Genomic DNA, 21,241 nt, shown 5'->3' on the forward strand with positions numbered 1-21,241 from the left:
AAGCATGGAATACGTGGTATTTCCCCCCCCCCCTATCCCCAGGGATGATATTATATATATATATATATATATATATATATATATATATATATATATATATATATATATATATATATATATATTCCTCTGAGAGGTCACAGTGGCGTGCGTGATCTAGCATATGCTGATAACCACTTATCGTGTTTCATTTTCCTAATGCTTATTATATATATATATATATATATATATATATATATATATATATATATATATATATATATATATATATATATATATATATATATGTGTGTGTGTGTGTGTGTGTGTGTGTGTGTGTGTGTGTGTGTGTTAGGAGGTGCCAGACATTGGTGGGGGTTGTGGAACAGAGAGTTTCAAGGGAAGGATGTTGAGGTGGGGCGAAGGAAGTGATGCTGGTGCCAGGGATGTGGGGATGGTGGGGCTAGGGAGATGTGGATGGTGGAGCTAGGGAGGTATGGATAGTGGGGCAAAGGAGGTGTGGATGGTGTTGCTAGGGAGGTGTAGATGGTGTTGCTAGGGAGGTGTAGATGGTGGGGCTAGGGAGGTGTAGATGGTGGGGCTAGGAAAGTGTTGATAATGGGGATGGCAGAGGATAGAGCGCTGAAGAGGTAGAGGTCTTTCTTGTGAGGTTAGAGGGGACAGTAGTTATAGGTGGATGAGGATGGTGAGAATGTCTAGGATAGGAAGGGGTAGGGAGAATGGGGATGGCAGCACAGGGAGGAAGGATGTTGAGGGATAAGAGGTAAAAATAGGGTGGGTAGGGAGGTGAAAGAATGGGCATAGGAAGACGTGGATAACGGATAGGTAAATGGATGAAACGGACGAACTGTAAAGGATGGATGACATATTAAGACGAAGGCTAAGTTAAGGAAACAGAGAAGAAATTATCTCAAAAGCGAGGAAGAGGAACTATTTGTTAACCCGGCCAATCCAGTAAACAAGAAGACAAAGGAAACAGTTTTACGTAGAAAATGGGAGATAAGGAAGCTAGATAAAGAAGGAAAGGTATGATAAGAAAAAGTAAGTTTCCTAGTAAAAAGAATACGAGAATTTAGCAGAGACAGGATAGGTGTACTGTAAATACATAAGGAATAGATTGGATGATGAATGTGGAATGAACTTTTTCTGGTAAAGCAGGTGTGCATGTACCGAGTCGAAAGTCGTACGAAAGAGAAGTATGAAAATGTAACGGTAAGATAGGTTTACGAGTTATGAGGGAGACAGTAAAGTGAGGTGTGGGGGGAACCGTAAAGTATGGTGTGTATGAGACTGTAAAGTGAGGTGTGTGAGAGACTGCAAAGTGAGGTGTGTGGGAGACTGTAAGTGAGGTGTGTGGGAGACTGTAAAGTAAGGTGTTTCAGAAACTGTAATGCTTAAGGGAGACTGTATAGTAAGGTGTGTGCGAGACTGTAAAATGAGGTGCGCGGAGGATACTACAGTGGTGTGAAAAGAACAATAAACTGAGTCAGGTGTAAGGGAAGTAGCAAAGTAAGGATGTGAGGTAGACTAAAAAAGTATAAAGAATACCTGAAAGTATAAGGGATACAGCAAATTCAGCTGTGGGAAACATTGAGAAGAAAGGAAATTGTGGATTGTAATGAAATATGATAACAGCTGGATTTAACGTGTCGTGAACCATCCCTATTGTATGATAACTATGACCTAAGTAAGAACTGGGTTATCCTTCATCTCTATATATGCCGGCCGAGTGAACGTAATGAAAATCATCACAGTTTATGCTTCTACAAACAAATCTAATGAGACTGTAGATTATCTATTAAATCCAGCAGTCAACTAGTTAATGAATATGTTATGACGCTCCTGCGGGTAAAATGGTAACCATACGGTAATTAGGCATACATTCGCCGCAAGAACTGTACCACTAACAACGATAATGGCATTCAGACCACTAAACACAAAAGGATTACAAAGTCAACGCGACCACACGTTAGAAACTCTCCATACACCAGAAGGGAAACTCTCATAATAGAGGGAATAACAAAACCATTTAAAGTAACCGCCGCAGGGTTGACAGGTGTTTCCGTTTCAGCTAAAATTGAGGTGAGAAAAATAATTTCAGGGCTGCCAACCCCCCGTCAAAAGTCAGGGAGGAGGGAGCGGGAGCAGGGCCGCCAACCTTTTATCTAAAATTGATTCCTTTTGGGGTAATTATGGGGAACCAGGCTCGATATTGATCATTGTTGACTATGTGGTGAGTCGAACGTTGAAATCTGAGGAAAACTGTCATGTTGTGTTTAGTTCTGAGTGGCTGATCATGATGAGGGAATCACCCGGTATAACCATTCATTGAAGGCAGCGTGGCGATATTGTTTCGCGAGTCAAGTAGTATGGGCGGGAGGGACGGAGAAAGAGACGAGGCGAACAAAAACAAACACCACACAACCCACCGACGTCTAAACGCGACCATGCCAGCCAAAATTCACAAAGAAGCAATGTTGGCAGCTCACCAGAAACGGGTCCAAGGGTTTTTTGTTTCAAATTATAGTTAATTTTAGACGATGTCAGAATCAGTGAGCTCCCATTGCTTTAGTACGGATATTGATGTTCATGGAGCATAGCTCATTCGAGCAGAATAAAGAGAATGATAACGTGCAAAACGAGCTTTATGTCTTCAATATAAACCCCCGCGTAATTCTCAGTAACCCTGACTTGAATACAAAATGAGTAATACACACAGGAACTTTTTATAAACTCTCCGATTGCCACAGGGATTTAGAATTTTTCAATTTCTAACATCAAACAGAAGAAACGGGCGGTGAGGCGGAGCGAGGCGAGCCATCCCACCTGATATGGAATGCCGGCGTTCTCCATTATCTGAGGCACAGAGGCCATATAAAAATTTATTATTCCCCCCACCCCCCACCCGTCGACTCCCAAACCCCCCTTCCGCAAAGAGCTGAGACGGTCGCCAGTTCATGTTTATCGCCTTTATTATTGTAGCAATATTTACTTGTAAATACGCTACCGAAGCCACATAACAATGCATTCGTGTTAATATAAGCAGGTTTTGTAGACAAGCGTTTCTAAATTCCCTGTGTATGATGTTATTTGGTGGATTTCTTGTGCGTTCACTCAAATCAGCTGGGTGGCCGCATGCTGGTGCCGGCATTAGGAAAACATATCGTATGTATGAGATATTATGTTATGATTTGTATTCTTATTAAATTATTGTATTAGTCATAATTATCCATAAAATTAAATATATAATTTTAGTATAAATCATACTGATGGCACTGTTTTAACTTAAGGAAAAGTTGAAATTAATAATCTTACGTGTGGCTCACACGCTGGGAGGTAGTTGCGTTGGCGGCCGTCAGGGGGATGGTCGGTCGGAATATTTTTGAGCAAAAAATTATCTAAATAAAATTCGAAAGGCGCCATAGTGACTGGGTTCAAGGTAAGCGGAGGATGTCGGAGTAGTTTTGGATCGTGCGGGTGTAATTTGAGAAGGGAACCGAGTGATATTAGTGGTGGAATCGGTGTTTGAAAAAGAGGGCGGTGGGTGACCCTCGCGTAACTCTTTCGACCCAAAAACGAAAAAACAGGAAAATGAAAGCAGTCGACGATTAATCGAATTTGAGGGAGTCTTGGGTCGCGTCGGACCGAAGGAGTGGATCAGTTCTCTTCGCTATTTATGTCTCCAAAGGTATGTGGAGCTGTCATTGTGTTTTAGTGAATATTAATGCATAATAGTGTGTGTGGTGGTACTCACGAGAAAATTCAAAAGCGAAAATTTTACTAAAAATAACTTGGCAAGGGGGGATTTGTGAACCCCACGCTAGTTCTGGGAAGCTGCAGCCACGCCGCTCCCTAACTCGCTCATGAATCATTTTCAGTGTTATGCATAACGAGTGTAAAATTGAGACCAAGATTGTATATATTACGCAGGCCGGCTTGTGGTGAGTGTTGTGCCTATTAGCTGATGTGTTTATAGTGATATCTTCCAGCCCTAATCCACCGTCATCACTGTGTTATTTTATTCAATCATGATTTCGTATTTTTAACTTTGTTGGATGAAGTTGGAGTGTCAGTTCGAAGAACGTTAGTTTTGAAAAGCTTTGAAAATAGTTTATTTTATCATTGTGTATGTATTAGGCCTATGTTTCTTCAGACGAGGTATCCATGGCAACAGTTAGTTGTGTTGGTTGCTTTGACTCGTCCACATGATAGACATAGGTGATAATGTTTGTGAGGATGTGAATTCATATTTTTCATTTGTGTGGGTTAATCATTCCAAACTATTGTGATTACTCATGTGATTAGTGTTTAATCACTGCAGTGACTTTCGGGGATTTTCATCACGAGAATCTCGAATTTGCAGGAGGTTGAATCAGTAACGCAGGTCCAATCCATGAATGAGTTGTGTGCAGACGCACGAAGCGTAGGCCTACCCTCCTGTTGAACAAGTTACTGTGGCCATCGTCCTGAGAAAGTAGGCTAATCCCCCCACACGAATAGGCCTAAGTTACTGAAAGCTGACTCACCATCACGAAATGCTAGATGATATATCTCGTGTCAAAGAGCAGGCTGACCCTGCTTCACGAAGGAATAGGTTGACTTGCCCGATGGTTGATTAGTCACCGCACATGAATGAGTTGGCTAATTAACCTGTGACTTAGTAGGTTGACCTGTCCATCAGATGTATTATACTCATGAGTCTTCAGTGTTGAGTATGATGTTGATCCACCTTCATGAAAGCGTAACTCGGTTGATACATCCCAACATACGGGTATGTTAATACTTCCATTGAAAAAGTTATTGGTGACTTCACCAGTGGTTCATAGAATAAGCTCCTCATGGAGAAGTGCATATTGATTTACCGTATGGTTGATTAGACTGAGTGTACAAGAATGACTTTAACCTGCCACATGTCTGAGGAGGTTATTCTACCCCATGACCGTGTAGGTTGCCCCATCCCTCATGAATGAATATCAAGACTTGCATATCCCAGTAGGAAGCTGACTTGCCTCTCACAAATGAGAACCCTTCCTCCATGAATATTGGGTTGACATTACTTATTAGGTGTATGTAGATGAACTTATGATGAATAATTAGGAGCTGGCCCACTTGTAAGGAATGGCAGACTGATTCATCTCAGTCAGAGGTGATACACTGGCTTCCCTTGAATGAGTAGTAAGCATACCCAACCCCAGATGAATGTGCAGGTTCTTGCACTCTTTTCAGGAGAGAAGACCTGCTTTCTCATGAGGATAAGCTGATATGTGTGTTCATTTGTAAGCAATCACTTCCCTTTTGAATGAGGCCTACTGGTACCTTTCCTTCATTTTATAATAGGTTGACTCTCCATCAAGTTAACGGTTAAATTGACCTACCTGTGGATAGAAAAGTAAGCCCACCCCCTCCTTGCATTAATGTGCTCACTTAAAATTTTTCATTGCGTAGATATACTAAGTTGCCATGGTAATAAATAGGCCTCCACACCCCATTGCTAAAGCCTTGCTCATCCTCATAACTAGACTGAGTCACCATTCATGAAGGAGGATATTGGTCAGTTCATGAGAGTGTACTAGTTTACTCCACATGAGTTAGAAGACTGTCTTCCCGTCCTAGAATGAGTACTGTAGGATGGCGATAACTATGAATTATTAAATTTGCATACCACGATATTTGTAGGTTGATCCATATTATTATGAATAACCTGACCCATCCTATATGAAAAAAAAAATTGATGAATGGGCTGGTCACTCCCTAAGAGTTTTCATTTACTTGCATCTTCCTTCTTCAGGCTGGTTTGGTGACTTCATCTCCTACAGGTTAACAATACAGTTTCTGCATTTTGTCAGACCACAAGTCAGCCATTCATAATTAGGTATTTCTTCCCTCCCAAAACACAAATCCCAATATTTGTAACTCAGCAACCCATCCCTCTTAATGATACACTCCAACCCTCATAACCTAGCAACCTATCTGTTGGAAGCAAGCAACCCAGACCATATGACTAACCATACCATTCATGGCTGGGCATCCTAACTCGCATAACTAAGCATCCCACTCCTGATAATCATACTTTATAAACTAGTGCTACAGTTATCTTAAAAAACACCCAACCCTCTACATGTTTAAGTGTAACTTCTCTGTAATGAAGCTTCCCACCTCTTTTAATCATGAATTTTACTCAAAGTAAAGAGGCATCCTACCTCCCCTTAAGGCAAGTTCTGTATTCCACTCCTCTTATACAAGCATTCCACCTCTCATAACCAAGTATCTTGCTTCTCATTACCAGAGACCCCACCCCTTTTAGGCAAGAATTTTACGACCTGCTCCCTATTACCAGGCATATCTTTTCTCATGAATAGGCATTCCACATTCCACACCAATATACCCCTCATAACCACACATCCCATTTTCTTAACAAGCAGCCTCCCTCTCATACCAATAAGCATCCTGACCATTACAACCATTCATTCAATATACCTCATAACTTTCTTGTCCATTATATCTATCTATCACTCTGCCTGTCCACCGTGAGAAGACATTTCTCTCATTACGACAATTCATCCATCCAACATAACTCGGAATCCCATCCCTCACAACTAAATGTGCCATCTATCATTGCTAAGAATTTCTTATGTTAAAACCAGACATCGAGCTGCCCATAACTAAACATATCATCCGTCAGAATCAAGCATCCTGCCCCAAATAATGCTTGGTATTGGTTTCCAGGGGCCTTTTCTCTCTATGTAGTTTTGCCTGTGACCAAATTTCCCTTGTGTAAACATGAATTGATTAACTGCTTCTTCAGTTATTATTATTATTATTGATGTTGTTGTTGTGATATTATTATTATTATTATTATTGTTATTATTATTATTATTATTATTATTACACTGGTCACAAAGATTTTATCCCATGGAAGAAAATATCTGTTTCTTATGTATATTTGCACGTGGAATCCAAGTATGTTTTCAGAATTTCTCTATTACTCATAGTTTTTTGTTCCAGCCTACCCGCATATTACGCACAGTATATATGAACCAGTGCTCTACAGAGTATATGAAAGAAAAAGTTTAACAAACAAAGCTATTTTCATTGTTTGTTAAATGCAATAGCTTCTTTTTGAAAGCACGAGCCTGGATAAATGAGTCACCAGGTGCCTGCAGAAACATGACTGGAAATGTTGGGACATTCAAACAGTGCCCACTCCCCTGAGTAGTAGTTCCCTGTCTGTTGCAGGCTAGAAATTAATGTGTAAACGGTGTCTTTTCCACTATGTTGACAGATTGTGCTTTTGTATATTCAAGTGTTGTGCTGATACCCCATCCACCATTATAATGCCAAGAAACTGTGTAAATATTAGTCAGAATTCTTTCGGCTTTATCTGGGGTGAATTGACATTCATTCATATCTCAAAAAACATTCTTTCACACCTCTCAGTAAAAAATGCCATGAGCATTTCTTTGGTTGTTTGTAAAGAAGGTGACCAGGATAAAAGTTGGGCCCCCATATTTGTTGTGCCACATGTGTTGGGTTTCTCATAGCATGGGCAAAAGGTTCATGCAGTACCTCACAGTCAGGAATTACCTGTGCCAGAGCCTCCGAGAAACATGACACTGAGTGACGATGAGTCTGGTGATGAGAAAGTAGACTGAGTAGAGAATAGTATGGATTCAACATTTGAAGCAAGCTGTTCTTTAGATAAACAACATTAGGTGAGTCAAGATCTTAATGATCTCATCTGTGATTTGAATTTGTCTAAGAAGCAAGCCAAACTGAGTTCTAGGTTAAAGGGCTGAAATCTTCTCCAGAATGAAACTTAAGTTTGTTTTTATTGTGATCGCCATGTCATTTTCAAAGAATTTTTCTCCCTTGAAGATGGTGTGGTGTTTTGCAGTGATGATCGTTCTGTTATGTTGGCATTTAGCCACGAATATAATACAGATGGCTCTTTATTAACTCATCAAAAGTAAGCATGAAAGCAGTTTTTTTCGACATGAAATAAGTTTCCCTCCATTCCTCTGGCTCATACAGCTAACATGAAGGAATCATATGATGACATAAAGCTTCTTTTGGGAAAAATTAAGTTTGGAGACTTTCAGTGGAATGTCCGTGGTGACCTAAAGGTTGTGGCAACTTTTACTCAGACTGCAACTTCGTTGCACGAAGTTCTGTTCCCTTTGTGAGTGGGACAGCCAGAACAAGAAATATCATTATGTAAAGAAAGTGTGGCCAAAACGAACATCACTGACTTCATAGAAGAAGAATATCAGCAATCCTCTTCGTTGTGATCCTGAGAAAATTTATCTGCCTCCTTTGCACATCAAGCTCAGGTTGATGTGAAGAACTTTGTTTCCAAAGGTATGGATAAAACTGGCCAAGGATTCACATATTTGGAGAATCAATTCCTCAGAATCAGTGATGCAAAAGTAAGGAGGATATTTTTGTAGACCACAGATCAGGGAACTTTCGAGATGTAAATTTTCGATGAAGAGCTAAATGAAGTTGAAAAAACTGCATTGCTGTCATTGAAGAGAGTTTGCAAAGATTTTTGGGGGAATCACAGATCAGAAAACTACTGTGATGTTGTAAAAGATCTATTGCCTTCATACAAAGCTCTGGGGTGCAATATGAGGAAAAATTCACTTTTTGGACTCGTACTTAGACTTTTTCCCGGAAAATCATAGGACAGTCATTGGTGAGCACAGCGAAAGATTTCACTAGGACATTCTGGATGTGGAAAAGCAGTACCAAGGAAAGTGGAGCCCCTCTATGTTGGCAGATTACTTCTGGACACTGAGGGATGTTCCTGAGACTAAATATAGCCAAAAATTGTACACTTCTACATTTTAGAGGTAAGTTTTTTAAGCGTAATATCAGCCTTATTTATGAATGAGTAATATTGTTAATTTGATTGCTCTGTCACTTAAAAACCATGCCTGATGGGAAAATTCTTAAAAACATTCGAATTCAGCATGAAAATAACTACAAGGTCCGCCTGTTTGAGTTCGCAGGACAAAAAAAATAAATTTTGACCAGTGTTATTATTTCTTTGCCTCCATTAAGTACCATATAATTGGTATAATCATAGAACAGTTATGATTCCAGTGTTGGATACTTAAAAGCTGTGTGTTTTCTAGAGCACATTTTTTATATCTTTTTCAATCTTTAGGAACTATTGAATATTCTTGACTGGAATTAGTAATGTAGTGAATATTGAAAAGTTTTGTGATTCAGGCATTTGTATCTGTAGGTTCCCTAGGTTCCCATTTAGGAAATTTTAGGTAACTTTTTTGCAATTGACTATTGAGTTACCTCCACCATAGAGAGTAAGGTGTGCCTGATGGCAGCTTTAAAGTTTACATGTTTAGGCTAATCATTTGACACTGGTATCATATTTCATCTGTAGGAGTCTCTTGGTTGAAGCAGTGTACATTCTTGAACATTTTGAAGGAACTTAACCCATTTAAGGATTTTTGAGTGCATATTGATACACTGGCCTCCATATGATATTTATGTGTACCTGTATGTGCTGGTGTTTTGGACAGTACCATGAATTGCCTATTTCAGTGGCACCAGTGATTTTATTCTGAATTTTTTTTATGTCTGTTTTGTCATATTTCATGATAAAGGAATGAAAATTTCCAACATATGATTGTGAGTAGGTACAGTATAAAGGAAATGAAAATTTCCAACTTATGATTGTGAGTAGGTACAGTATTTATATACTGTGTCTTCTGTCATAGGATAATGTATTTCTTATGTTTCTATTCTGATAAGAATTGATTACTTTGTTGAAATAAAGTCATTTCTGTTTGAATAATTGAGCAATGATTTTTTTGTATTTTTTTGTCAGTGCCACTGGTCTTAACAGGATTCTGGTAAGGAGAGTAGATCTTATCAATTGCTGCTGTGAACAGTAGCTACTTTTTTCTCATTTTTCCCTGCTATACCATGTACCATTTTTTCATTGATGAATGTTGTTTTCTGTGTTATTTGGAAGTAACGGTTCATACAGTCACAGTTGCTGTGGTGAAGTTTGATTGTGGTGTTCACTTTTTTCATGAGCCATCTACTTTCCATCCTTATCAAAGTTTAAATTTCTCTCTAATCAAAGTTATAAGGTACAGTATTGTATTATCCTTGACCTGCTGAAAATGTTAATTGATATATGATGTCAGCTCACAAAATGCATAAAACAAGAATATCTGGAAATTTGGGAAGTTTGATACATAACTTAGTTAGTAGTAGTTGGTAGGCAACCAACAACCAGGAGGTGTATTACCAGTACTACCTGCCTTGATATGAGGAGGGTTAGTGTTAGCTGTGTAATGAGCCAGCACTTAAGTGATTTTCAAGCTGCTCTCTTCTAATCCAATTAGCTGTCTTTTCTTTTTGCCTCACCCACAAGTGGACTATTGGCATTCTGTCCACAAACAGACAGTCTCTCCTTGTCACACATAACACTTGTAACACGTAACACTTGACAATTAACTTACACGGCTCATTTTTCTTGTGTACATTTTCCTGTCTAGATTTTCTTGTGGTGAGCACTATGTGGTAACCCTGCCTTTTGGCAAAATGGTATGGACAATAGATAGTAGTAGTAGGTAGGAACATTTAGATAGGGGCATTAGGTGGAAGTATTAGGCAGGAGCATTAGGTATACATAGTCAGTAGGAACATTAGATAGGAGCCTTTGCAAACACTGTGCTGGACTTGCCCTCTGCCAGTGGTCTGTTAAGGGTGAGGAACTAAAGGCTTAGAAGCAGCACTAGAGTTATGGAGCTCTGGAGACTGTTACCATGGCCACCTCCTTGAGGGAGTCCCAGAAGGAAACAGGCATCAGAGATATAGAAAGATAGACATAACTTCTTAACTAACATCACAGATGAATGAAGCAGTTTCCAATGCCTCCAAGGTAAGAAACTCTGTTCCCCAAGTAACTCATCTTGAACATTTACTATACTGTTTCTCATTCTCATTACATACATGAGTGCACACACAGACCACAGTATCATTTCATCTTTTGCACACATTATGATTTTGGAAATTTCATTTTAGAGGAAACTTCATCTTAAGACAGTGAGCAACTATCAGTAGAAACTGTCAGTATGGGAAGTGAATAAAAGAAAGACATATATGGTACAGAATATTGGAGACACAAACACCATCATACTTTAGATGATAAATGTAAAGTACCCCAGAGCATTTATGTCTATTCAGACCACAAACATAACAGAGTAACAGATGCCTCTTCAAAAAGATTGCAGACTGGATGTAACATACCCTCAAGAAAACAGAGGTAGAACAAATGATAATGTTCTTTAAGGATTTTATACTGCCCCAACTACATTACTGTTCTTTGCGGGTATCACATGTTAAGGTGGACAAAATTGAAGAGTAAGAAAGTTTTTGGAGCTCTTTCACTGTCCACATTGACTTAAAAACCAAACCCACCAGAAATGACTGAAAGCACTGAGGCACTGCTGACAAGAGCACAGATGGGCCAGAGATATAATTTGCACATAGATAATCCTGAAACACCCCAAAAATTTCCCATTGTCATGACAAGCATGGAAGACATGGTAAAATGTTACCACTGAAATTGAAAGGTGCAAGAACAAAAAGAGTAAACACTATGAATATCTTAGGCTTGATATTATTTGTTACCCTACTAACACGTGTTAGAAGCACTGTAGGTCATTCAGAGGAGAAATTTTGTAGGGCTTGGTCAAATATCTAAAAAGCTTTGTGGGGTTCAGGCTGTGGTCTCTTGCAGACTGACTGAGCAAAGGAGCAGCTTAAATTTAGGATTAGAGCAAAAGACTTCATAAAACGTGGAAGGGTTATTTACTGTGTAGAAGTTCATTCACATACAGACAGCATTTTCAGAATATGGACAGCTTTTCTTAAGGATACAGTGTTGATGTCAAGAAATTTCAGATTTGGATTATTATTAATGTTGATCAAGTATTGAACAGTATGATGCACATGATTTGTGCAGTCTGCTTCAGAGAATTTCTGCATCATTATAGATCTGATATGTATTACAATTGTCAGTTTGCAATTTATCAGCTTTTAAACAAAATGTTGAATATTATGGGTAGTTGTAGACAAGGATGATCAGATAAATCAGGTTTTCCAGCTTTTGGATGGAACTGTAAGTTCTCGATTTGTCTCATAAGTGGTCCACCAGTTGACTAGCTTTATTACCTCTCATAGCATACTTTTTATAACTTACATTAGTTTCAGAGGATTTCATTTCCCATGTCCTATCCAAAATCTGTGCTGCTGTGATAATCATCTGCTCAGTCTGGCTGTAGGAGGCCATTACTTAGGAACGCAGATGGTGGAAAGGTATATCATCGTTTACTCTTGGAAAGTCCCTGAAGGCATGGTCCCCAACGTACACTCAAACATGGTTTCCTGTTGGCATGCCAGACTTGGTAGACTCAGTAAAGTTTTAACCACTAGAAATGTTATGGGACGCACGGTGGAGAAATTAAAGAAAGTCTTGGACATGTATTTTTAAAATGAATCAGACCAGCCAAGCTGTGGTGGTTATGTGGGCCTGTGGGCTGCAGTTTCCAATTCATGCTAAAAACCATATGAATGATGAGGTCTGGATCCCAAACTACAACCTGTATATACAGATGCAGCAGAACTAGAAGGTCACAGAGAGGGGTTGCATGGTTACTCTTATGACAACTGAACTCCTTATGTCCTCAAATGATGTAGAAGTACTCGTCAGCTTTGAAAACCTAAACCTGGTCATTACAATAATCTGAAGACCACCAGATGCAAAGCCACAAGAATCTTTAGAACGAATACAAATTACAGAACCTCTTTGGAAACCCAGTCTTAAAAATGCTTGTATAAGGGGACTTCAGTCATCTGCACATGAAATGGAGACACGCAGGAAACAGCAATGTAGCAGAAACTACCAACGCTAGAATTAACTTGAATGAGCAGCCGCAAAAAAGAGAATTATTCAGAATGTGTGACAAATGATTGAATTACAAAACAAAGTATAAGAAATAACACAAATAATGTGAATGTAATATGTGATTTTACTGTTTTGAGCACTCTGTACTCTTATTACAACCCAGTCGAAGTAAAAACAAGTTTGGATGCTAAACCACCTGGGTAAAACAAACATAACATTTGAGATATTTTCATCAATTTGTCTTATAGTAAAATAGATAAAATGTCTATGATTCAATGGGAAACCCTGTGTAGTAACAAAGCTGAGGAGTGTGTTAAAGATATGTCCTTCTAAGTACAAACATGCAACAGGCATACACCATCGAGAAGAAGTCACAAAAGACAAACTTTATATAGGTAATGGAAGAGTTGCACACCCTCTTAGATATTAGATAAAGTCACAGCTAAATAAAGAAAACCTATCAGCTGAGTTGCTTGGCATGAACCATAAATTCTGAATGTGATTTCAAACACTGGAAAAGGAAGAGAAAGAAAGAGGTATTAATCATAAAGGAAATTACCCAAACTACTGTTATTTTTATGGAGAATGCAAATCTAGGATCACAAACTCCGTTGGCCCCAGAAAAACAAATGGTATTTATGCTGATGACTGCCAGATTAATGTGATTTTTGATAAGCAATATAAGTTGATATTCAGTGAGCCAAAAACCACAATAGAAATATATAACACAACAGACGTTTTCTTAAACAGTAATCCCCCATTGTTATGCATAACAGAAATCACCACCTCGCCATGGGATTTTGAGAGCATGAGCATGCACTCCTGGAACTCTCTCTTCTTAAGGAGATGCAAAACACTTCTTACATGAGCACTAGATATTCCCTATAGAAAATGAGTAAATTCTAGCATCATATCCAAGAGTTTGAAATGAACAGTATGATAGACCAGCCAGCATATACTGGGTGTCCTGGCTGTGACTTCTAACAGCTTAGTCAACCAACAATTTAACCCATCATCCCAGGCCCAGCCCAAGCTGTGGGGATAGAAGACCCTTGAAGACTACTTGAAGCTTCAGTCTTCAGCTTGGTTGATTAGTGGCTCAGCTCAGTAATGTGGGCCCAGTCTAAGCATTAAGGGTAAGAGATGTCCCAGTTCTATGCCAGAAAGTGGCTGCAGGCTGTGGATTAAACAGTTTTATACCCAGGATGTTTAGTTTATCATTAATTTTATAGCTAAATTCACCTTATGATTTAATTGGTAATGTTTTAGTCTTCCATGCCTGTTGTACCAAAAGGGAACCATGCTTTCCACGATTCTCTAGGTGTAGATATTTGTGCAACAGAGAATATAGCCTAAGGGTTTCCAGTCTTTCCCATTTATGTAGATTCTTAACATTGTCTGCCATCTGTGAAAGATCTTTGCACACAGTTTAACTCTTATGTATCTGCCTGTCCCAAGAGTTGATGTTGCAATGCAATAGTGATCTAATTTTGAGATTGGTAGAGCCTTAAAGAGCTTTTTTTTATCTGTTCATTTCCCTGAATATTAGGACATAGAATGCTATTACATTAAGGTCTTTAACATCGTTGTTTTTTCCAAATTGTGATAGCAGCAGTTGCTTGCAACAATTTAGAAGCATTGTTGTTTTTCCAAAATGTGATAGCAGTAGTTGCTTGCAACACAAGAAGCATTGAGTGGTGTTCGTAATTCACTTTTTTTTTCAGTTTACATTGTTTAATCATAATGACCTCAGCACAAAGCTTTGGTTATCATTTCCAGATGGGGATCATGTTGTCTTGTAACGTTTAATATGTTAGATACTCTTTTTCTCTCTCTCCTTTCTAAAATTCCTCATGCCTGTGTAATACACTTCAGCTGTCTATCTCAGAAAATTTCCAACTTCACAGTTCGCTAAATCTGCATCTAAAAGTATGGGAATGTATGGCATGCTAAATATTTTGGTTACACTTGGGATATTTTTTTTTTTTTTTTTTTTTTTTTTTTTTTTTTTTTTGTGTGTGTGTGTGTGTGTCGCTGTCTCCCACATTTGCGAGGTAGCGCAAGGAAACAGACGAAAGAAATGGCCCAACCCACCCCCATACACATGGATATACATACGTCCACACACGCAAATATACATACCTACACAGCTTTCCATGGTTTACCCCAGACGCTTCACATGCCTTGATTCAATCCACTGACAGCACGTCAACCCCGGTATACCACATCGCTCCAATTAACTCTATTCCTTGCCCTCCTTTCACCCTCCTGCATGTTCAGGCCCCAATCGCACAAAATCTTTTTCACTCCATCTTTCCACCTCCAATTTGGTCTCCCTCTTCTCCTCGTTCCCTCCACCTCCGACACATATATCCTCTTGGTCAATCTTTCCTCACTCATTCTCTCCATGTGACCAAACCATTTCAAAACACCCTCTTCTGCTCTCTCAACCACGCTCATTTTATTTCCACACATCTCTCTTACCCTTACGTTACTTACTTGATCAAACCACCTCACACCACACATTGTCCTCAAACATCTCATTTCCAGCACATCCATCCTCCTGCGCACAACTCTATCCATAGTCCACGCCTCGCAACCATACAACATTGTTGGAACCACTATTTCTTCAAACATACCCATTTTTGCTTTCCGAGATAATATTCTCGACTTCCACACATTCTTCAAGGCTCCCAGAATTTTCGCCCCCTCCCCCACCCTATGATCCACTTCCGCTTCCATGTTTCCATCCGCTGCCAGATCCACTCCCAGATATCTAAAACACTTCACTTCCTCCAGTTTTTTTCCATTCAAACTCACCTCCCAATTGACTTGACCCTCAACCCTACTGTACCTAATAACCTTGCTCTTATTCACATTTACTCTTAACTTTCTTCTTTCACACACTTTACCAAACTCAGTCACCAGCTTCTGCAGTTTCTCACATGAATCAGCCACCAGCGCTGTATCATCAGCGAACAACAACTGACTCACTTCCCAAGCTCTCTCATCCCCAACAGACTTCATCCTTGCCCCTCTTTCCAAAACTCTTGCATTCACCTCCCTAACAACCCCATCCATAAACAAATTAAACAACCATGGAGACATCACAAACCCCTGCCGCAAACCTACATTCACTGAGAACCAGTCACTTTCCTCTCTTCCTACACGTACACATGCCTTACATCCTCGATAAAAACTTTTCACTGCTTCTAACAACTTGCCTCCCACACCATATATTCTTAATACCTTCCACATCGCATCTCTATCAACTCTATCATATGCCTTCTCCAGATCCATAAATGCTACATACAAATCCATTTGCTTTTCTAAGTATTTCTCACATACATTCTTCAAAGCAAACCCCTGATCCACACATCCTCTACCACTTCTGAAACCACACTGCTCTTATTATTATTATTATTATTGGTTTGAATTGCAGTACTATGGAATTTGATTGTAAGAAATGAGATTTTGGAAGATGGTGGTAGAAATTGCATTTGTGTATGATTGAACTTAATAATGTTACTGTTATCCCTGTCTTTGATGCTGCACAGGTCTGCATAAGAAAGTGTGTTCATTAGCTTTGAGAAAAAGAACAGGCACTAGAATCTAGAGGAAAGGGAAAGTGAGTTAAGGTCTGTAGTGAAGAGAACTAAGTATGTGAATTGGATTAGAAATTTTGAGAAAAGTTCATATAAGGTGAGAAGAGGATTGGTGATTGAAGAGAATCCTGACTGACACTGTTGTTGACATGATAGAAGGGAAAGATTGCTTTGTTCATGATTACTGAGATGGAGTGACTTGAAAGGAAGATTTGCTTTAGAGAACAAGGAGAAGCTGAAAGGCCATAGGAAGGAAGTTTAGAAAGCTAACACTAATGCCACACCCTTTGATGACATCAAGGGCCATGTCAAAAGATCCAACAGAATTCCTTAAGAATGGAGGACCAGTGGTGAGTCGTACACGAGAGATCATTAGTGGACCTCTCCCTGCAAAAGCTGTGTTGTTAATTTGAAAGAAGGGAACAAGACTCTTAAGAGTTTGAGATGAGAATTAAGGAGTTTCAAAGCCTATGTAGACAGGCAAAGTGAGAGTGTGGGGCAATACTGTAGTTAGAATTATTAGAATGGTCTCCTTTGTTATTTATAAACTGAAATTAGGCATGCTTCAAAAAAGACTGGAAAGTTTAACACAGATATGAAATAGATGAGCATTTCACACTTAAGTTTTTGTTAGATACATATAAAGTACTTCTTAGTTGAGAGTAGAACAGAAAAATTTAATTAAAGATATCTATACATTTATAGTTAAAAGCACACTATCCCTTTTGCAGACAATGCACCATACATAAATCAGACCACAAACATAACAGAGTAACAGATGCCTCTTCAAAAAGATTGCAGACTGGATGTAACATACCCTCAAGAAAACAGAGGTAGAACAAATGATAATGTTCTTTAAGGATTTTATACTGCCCCAACTACATTACTGTTCTTTGCGGGTATCACATGTTAAGGTGGACAAAATTGAAGAGTAAGAAAGTTTTTGGAGCTCTTTCACTGTCCACATTGACTTAAAAACCAAACCCACCAGAAATGACTGAAAGCACTGAGGCACTGCTGACAAGAGCACAGATGGGCCAGAGATATAATTTGCACATAGATAATCCTGAAACACCCCAAAAATTTCCCATTGTCATGACAAGCATGGAAGACATGGTAAAATGTTACCACTGAAATTGAAAGGTGCAAGAACAAAAAGAGTAAACACTATGAATATCTTAGGCTTGATATTATTTGTTACCCTACTAACACGTGTTAGAAGCACTGTAGGTCATTCAGAGGAGAAATTTTGTAGGGCTTGGTCAAATATCTAAAAAGCTTTGTGGGGTTCAGGCTGTGGTCTCTTGCAGACTGACTGAGCAAAGGAGCAGCTTAAATTTAGGATTAGAGCAAAAGACTTCATAAAACGTGGAAGGGTTATTTACTGTGTAGAAGTTCATTCACATACAGACAGCATTTTCAGAATATGGACAGCTTTTCTTAAGGATACAGTGTTGATGTCAAGAAATTTCAGATTTGGATTATTATTAATGTTGATCAAGTATTGAACAGTATGATGCACATGATTTGTGCAGTCTGCTTCAGAGAATTTCTGCATCATTATAGATCTGATATGTATTACAATTGTCAGTTTGCAATTTATCAGCTTTTAAACAAAATGTTGAATATTATGGGTAGTTGTAGACAAGGATGATCAGATAAATCAGGTTTTCCAGCTTTTGGATGGAACTGTAAGTTCTCGATTTGTCTCATAAGTGGTCCACCAGTTGACTAGCTTTATTACCTCTCATACCATACTTTTTATAACTTACATTAGTTTCAGAGGATTTCATTTCCCATGTCCTGTCCAAAATCTGTGCTGCTGTGATAATCATCTGCTCAGTCTGGCTGTAGGAGGCCATTACTTAGGAACGCAGATGGTGGAAAGGTATATCATCGTTTACTCTTGGAAAGTCCCTGAAGGCATGGTCCCCAACGTACACTCAAACATGGTTTCCTGTTGGCATGCCAGACTTGGTAGACTCAGTAAAGTTTTACCCACTAGAAACGTTATGGGACGCACGGTGGAGAAATTAAAGAAAGTCTTGGACATGTATTTTTAAAATGAATCAGACCAGCCAAGCTGTGGTGGTTATGTGGGCCTGTGGGCTGCAGTTTCCAATTCATGCTAAAAACCATATGAATGATGAGGTCTAGATCCCAAACTACAACCTGTATATACAGATGCAGCAGAACTAGAAGGTCACAGAGAGGGGATGCATGGTTACTCTTATGACAACTGAACTCCTTATGTCCTCAAATGATGTAGAAGTACTCGTCAGCTTTGAAAACCTAAACCTGGTCATTACAATAATCTGAAGACCACCAGATGCAAAGCCACAAGAATCTTTAGAACGAATACAAATTACAGAACCTCTTTGGGAACCCAGTCTTAAAAATGCTTGTATAAGGGGACTTCAGTCATCTGCACATGAAATGGAGACACGCAGGAAACAGCAATGTAGCAGAAACTACCAACGCTAGAATTAACTTGAATGAGCAGCCGCAAAAAAGAGAATTATTCAGAATGTGTGACAAATGATTGAATTACAAAACAAAGTATAAGAAATAACACAAATAATGTGAATGTAATATGTGATTTTACTGTTTTGAGCACTTTGTACTCTTATTACAACCCAGTTGAAGTAAAAACAAGTTTGGATGCTAAACCACCTGGGTAAAACAAACATAACATTTGAGATATTTTCATCAATTTGTCTTATAGTAAAATAGATAAAATGTCTATGATTCAATGGGAAACCCTGTGTAGTAACAAAGCTGAGGAGTGTGTTAAAGATATGTCCTTCTAAGTACAAACATGCAACAGGCATACACCATCGAGAAGAAGTCACAAAAGACAAACTTTATATAGATAATGGAAGAGTTGCACACCCTCTTAGATATTAGATAAAGTCACAGCTAAATAAAGAAAACCTATCAGCTGAGTTGCTTGGCATGAACCATAAATTCTGAATGTGATTTCAAACACTGGAAAAGGAAGAGAAAGAAAGAGGTATTAATCATAAAGGAAATTACCCAAACTACTGTTATTTTTATGGAGAATGCAAATCTAGGATCACAAACTCCGTTGGCCCCAGAAAAACAAATGGTATTTATGCTGATGACTGCCAGATTAATGTGATTTTTGATAAGCAATATAAGTTGATATTCAGTGAGCCAAAAACCACAATAGAAATATATAACACAACAGACGTTTTCTTAAACAGTAATCCCCCATTGTTATGCATAACAGAAATCACCACCTCGCCATGGGATTTTGAGAGCATGAGCATGCACTCCTGGAACTCTCTCTTCTTAAGGAGATGCAAAACACTTCTTACATGAGCACTAGATATTCCCTATAGAAAATGAGTAAATTCTAGCATCATATCCAAGAGTTTGAAATGAACAGTATGATAGACCAGCCAGCAGATACTGGGTGTCCTGGCTGTGACTTCTAACAGCTTAGTCAACCAACAATTTAACCCATCATCCCAGGCCCAGCCCAAGCTGTGGGGATAGAAGACCCTTGAAGACTACTTGAAGCTTCAGTCTTCAGCTTGGTTGATTAGTGGCTCAGCTCAGTAATGTGGGCCCAGTCTAAGCATTAAGGGTAAGAGATGTCCCAGTTCTATGCCAGAAAGTGGCTGCAGGCTGTGGATTAAACAGTTTTATACCCAGGATGTTTAGTTTATCATTAATTTTATAGCTAAATTCACCTTATGATTTAATTGGTAATGTTTTAGTCTTCCATGCCTGTTGTACCAAAAGGGAACCATGCTTTCCACGATTCTCTAGGTGTAGATATTTGTGCAACAGAGAATATAGCCTAAGGGTTTCCAGTCTTTCCCATTTATGTAGATTCTTAACATTGTCTGCCATCTGTGAAAGATCTTTGCACACAGTTTAACTCTTATGTATCTGCCTGTCCCAAGAGTTGATGTTGCAATGCAATAGTGATCTAATTTTGAGATTGGTAGAGCCTTAAAGAGCTTTCTTTTATCTGTTCATTTCCCTGAATATTAGGACATAGAATGCTATTACATTAAGGTCTTTAACATCGTTGTTTTTTCCAAATTGTGATAGCAGCAGTTGCTTGCAACAATTTAGAAGCATTGTTGTTTTTCCAAAATGTGATAGCAGTAGTTGCTTGCAACACAAGAAGCATTGAGTGGTGTTCGTAATTCACTTTTTTTTTCAGTTTACATTGTTTAATCATAATGACCTCAGCACAAAGCTTTGGTTATCATTTCCAGATGGGGATCATGTTGTCTTGTAACGTTTAATATGTTAGATACTCTTTTTCTCTCTCTCCTTTCTAAAATTCCTCATGCCAGTGTAATACACTTCAGCTGTCTATCTCAGAAAATTTCCAACTTCACAGTTCGCTAAATCTGCATCTAAAAGTATGGGAATGTATGGCATGCTAAATATTTTGGTTACACTTGGGATTTTTTTTTTTTTTTTTTTTTTTTTTTTTTTTTTTTTTTTGTGTGTGTGTGTGTGTGTCGCTGTCTCCCGCGTTTGCGAGGTAGCGCAAGGAAACAGACGAAAGAAATGGCCCAACCCACCCCCATACACATGTATATACATACGTCCACACACGCAAATATACATACCTACACAGCTTTCCATGGTTTACCCCAGACGCTTCACATGCCTTGATTCAATCCACTGACAGCACGTCAACCCC

General features: G+C 38.8%; 1 protein-coding gene across 6 annotated transcripts in view; it reads left to right on the forward strand.

The window, feature by feature from the left end:
- The first annotated feature begins 3,321 nt into the window (after positions 1-3,321).
- Positions 3,322-21,241, forward strand: part of LOC139766013 (uncharacterized) — a 342,092-nt gene continuing 324,172 nt past the window's right edge. For 5 of the 6 annotated variants that reach the window (XM_071694102.1, XM_071694122.1, XM_071694130.1 and 2 more), the window contains exon 1: positions 3,343-3,685. Coding sequence is in view for 3 of the 6 variants with exons in the window: in XM_071694130.1 (XP_071550231.1) it covers positions 3,674-3,685 (12 nt within the window). In the remaining 3 variants the exon portion in view is untranslated. Of the gene's footprint in view, positions 3,686-21,241 lie in introns of all 6 variants that reach the window. The other variant, XM_071694147.1, reaches the window with a different exon arrangement.

This window comes from Panulirus ornatus, chromosome 4 (genome assembly GCF_036320965.1).
Source record: "Panulirus ornatus isolate Po-2019 chromosome 4, ASM3632096v1, whole genome shotgun sequence".
NCBI classification, from domain to species: Eukaryota; Metazoa; Arthropoda; class Malacostraca; order Decapoda; family Palinuridae; genus Panulirus; species Panulirus ornatus.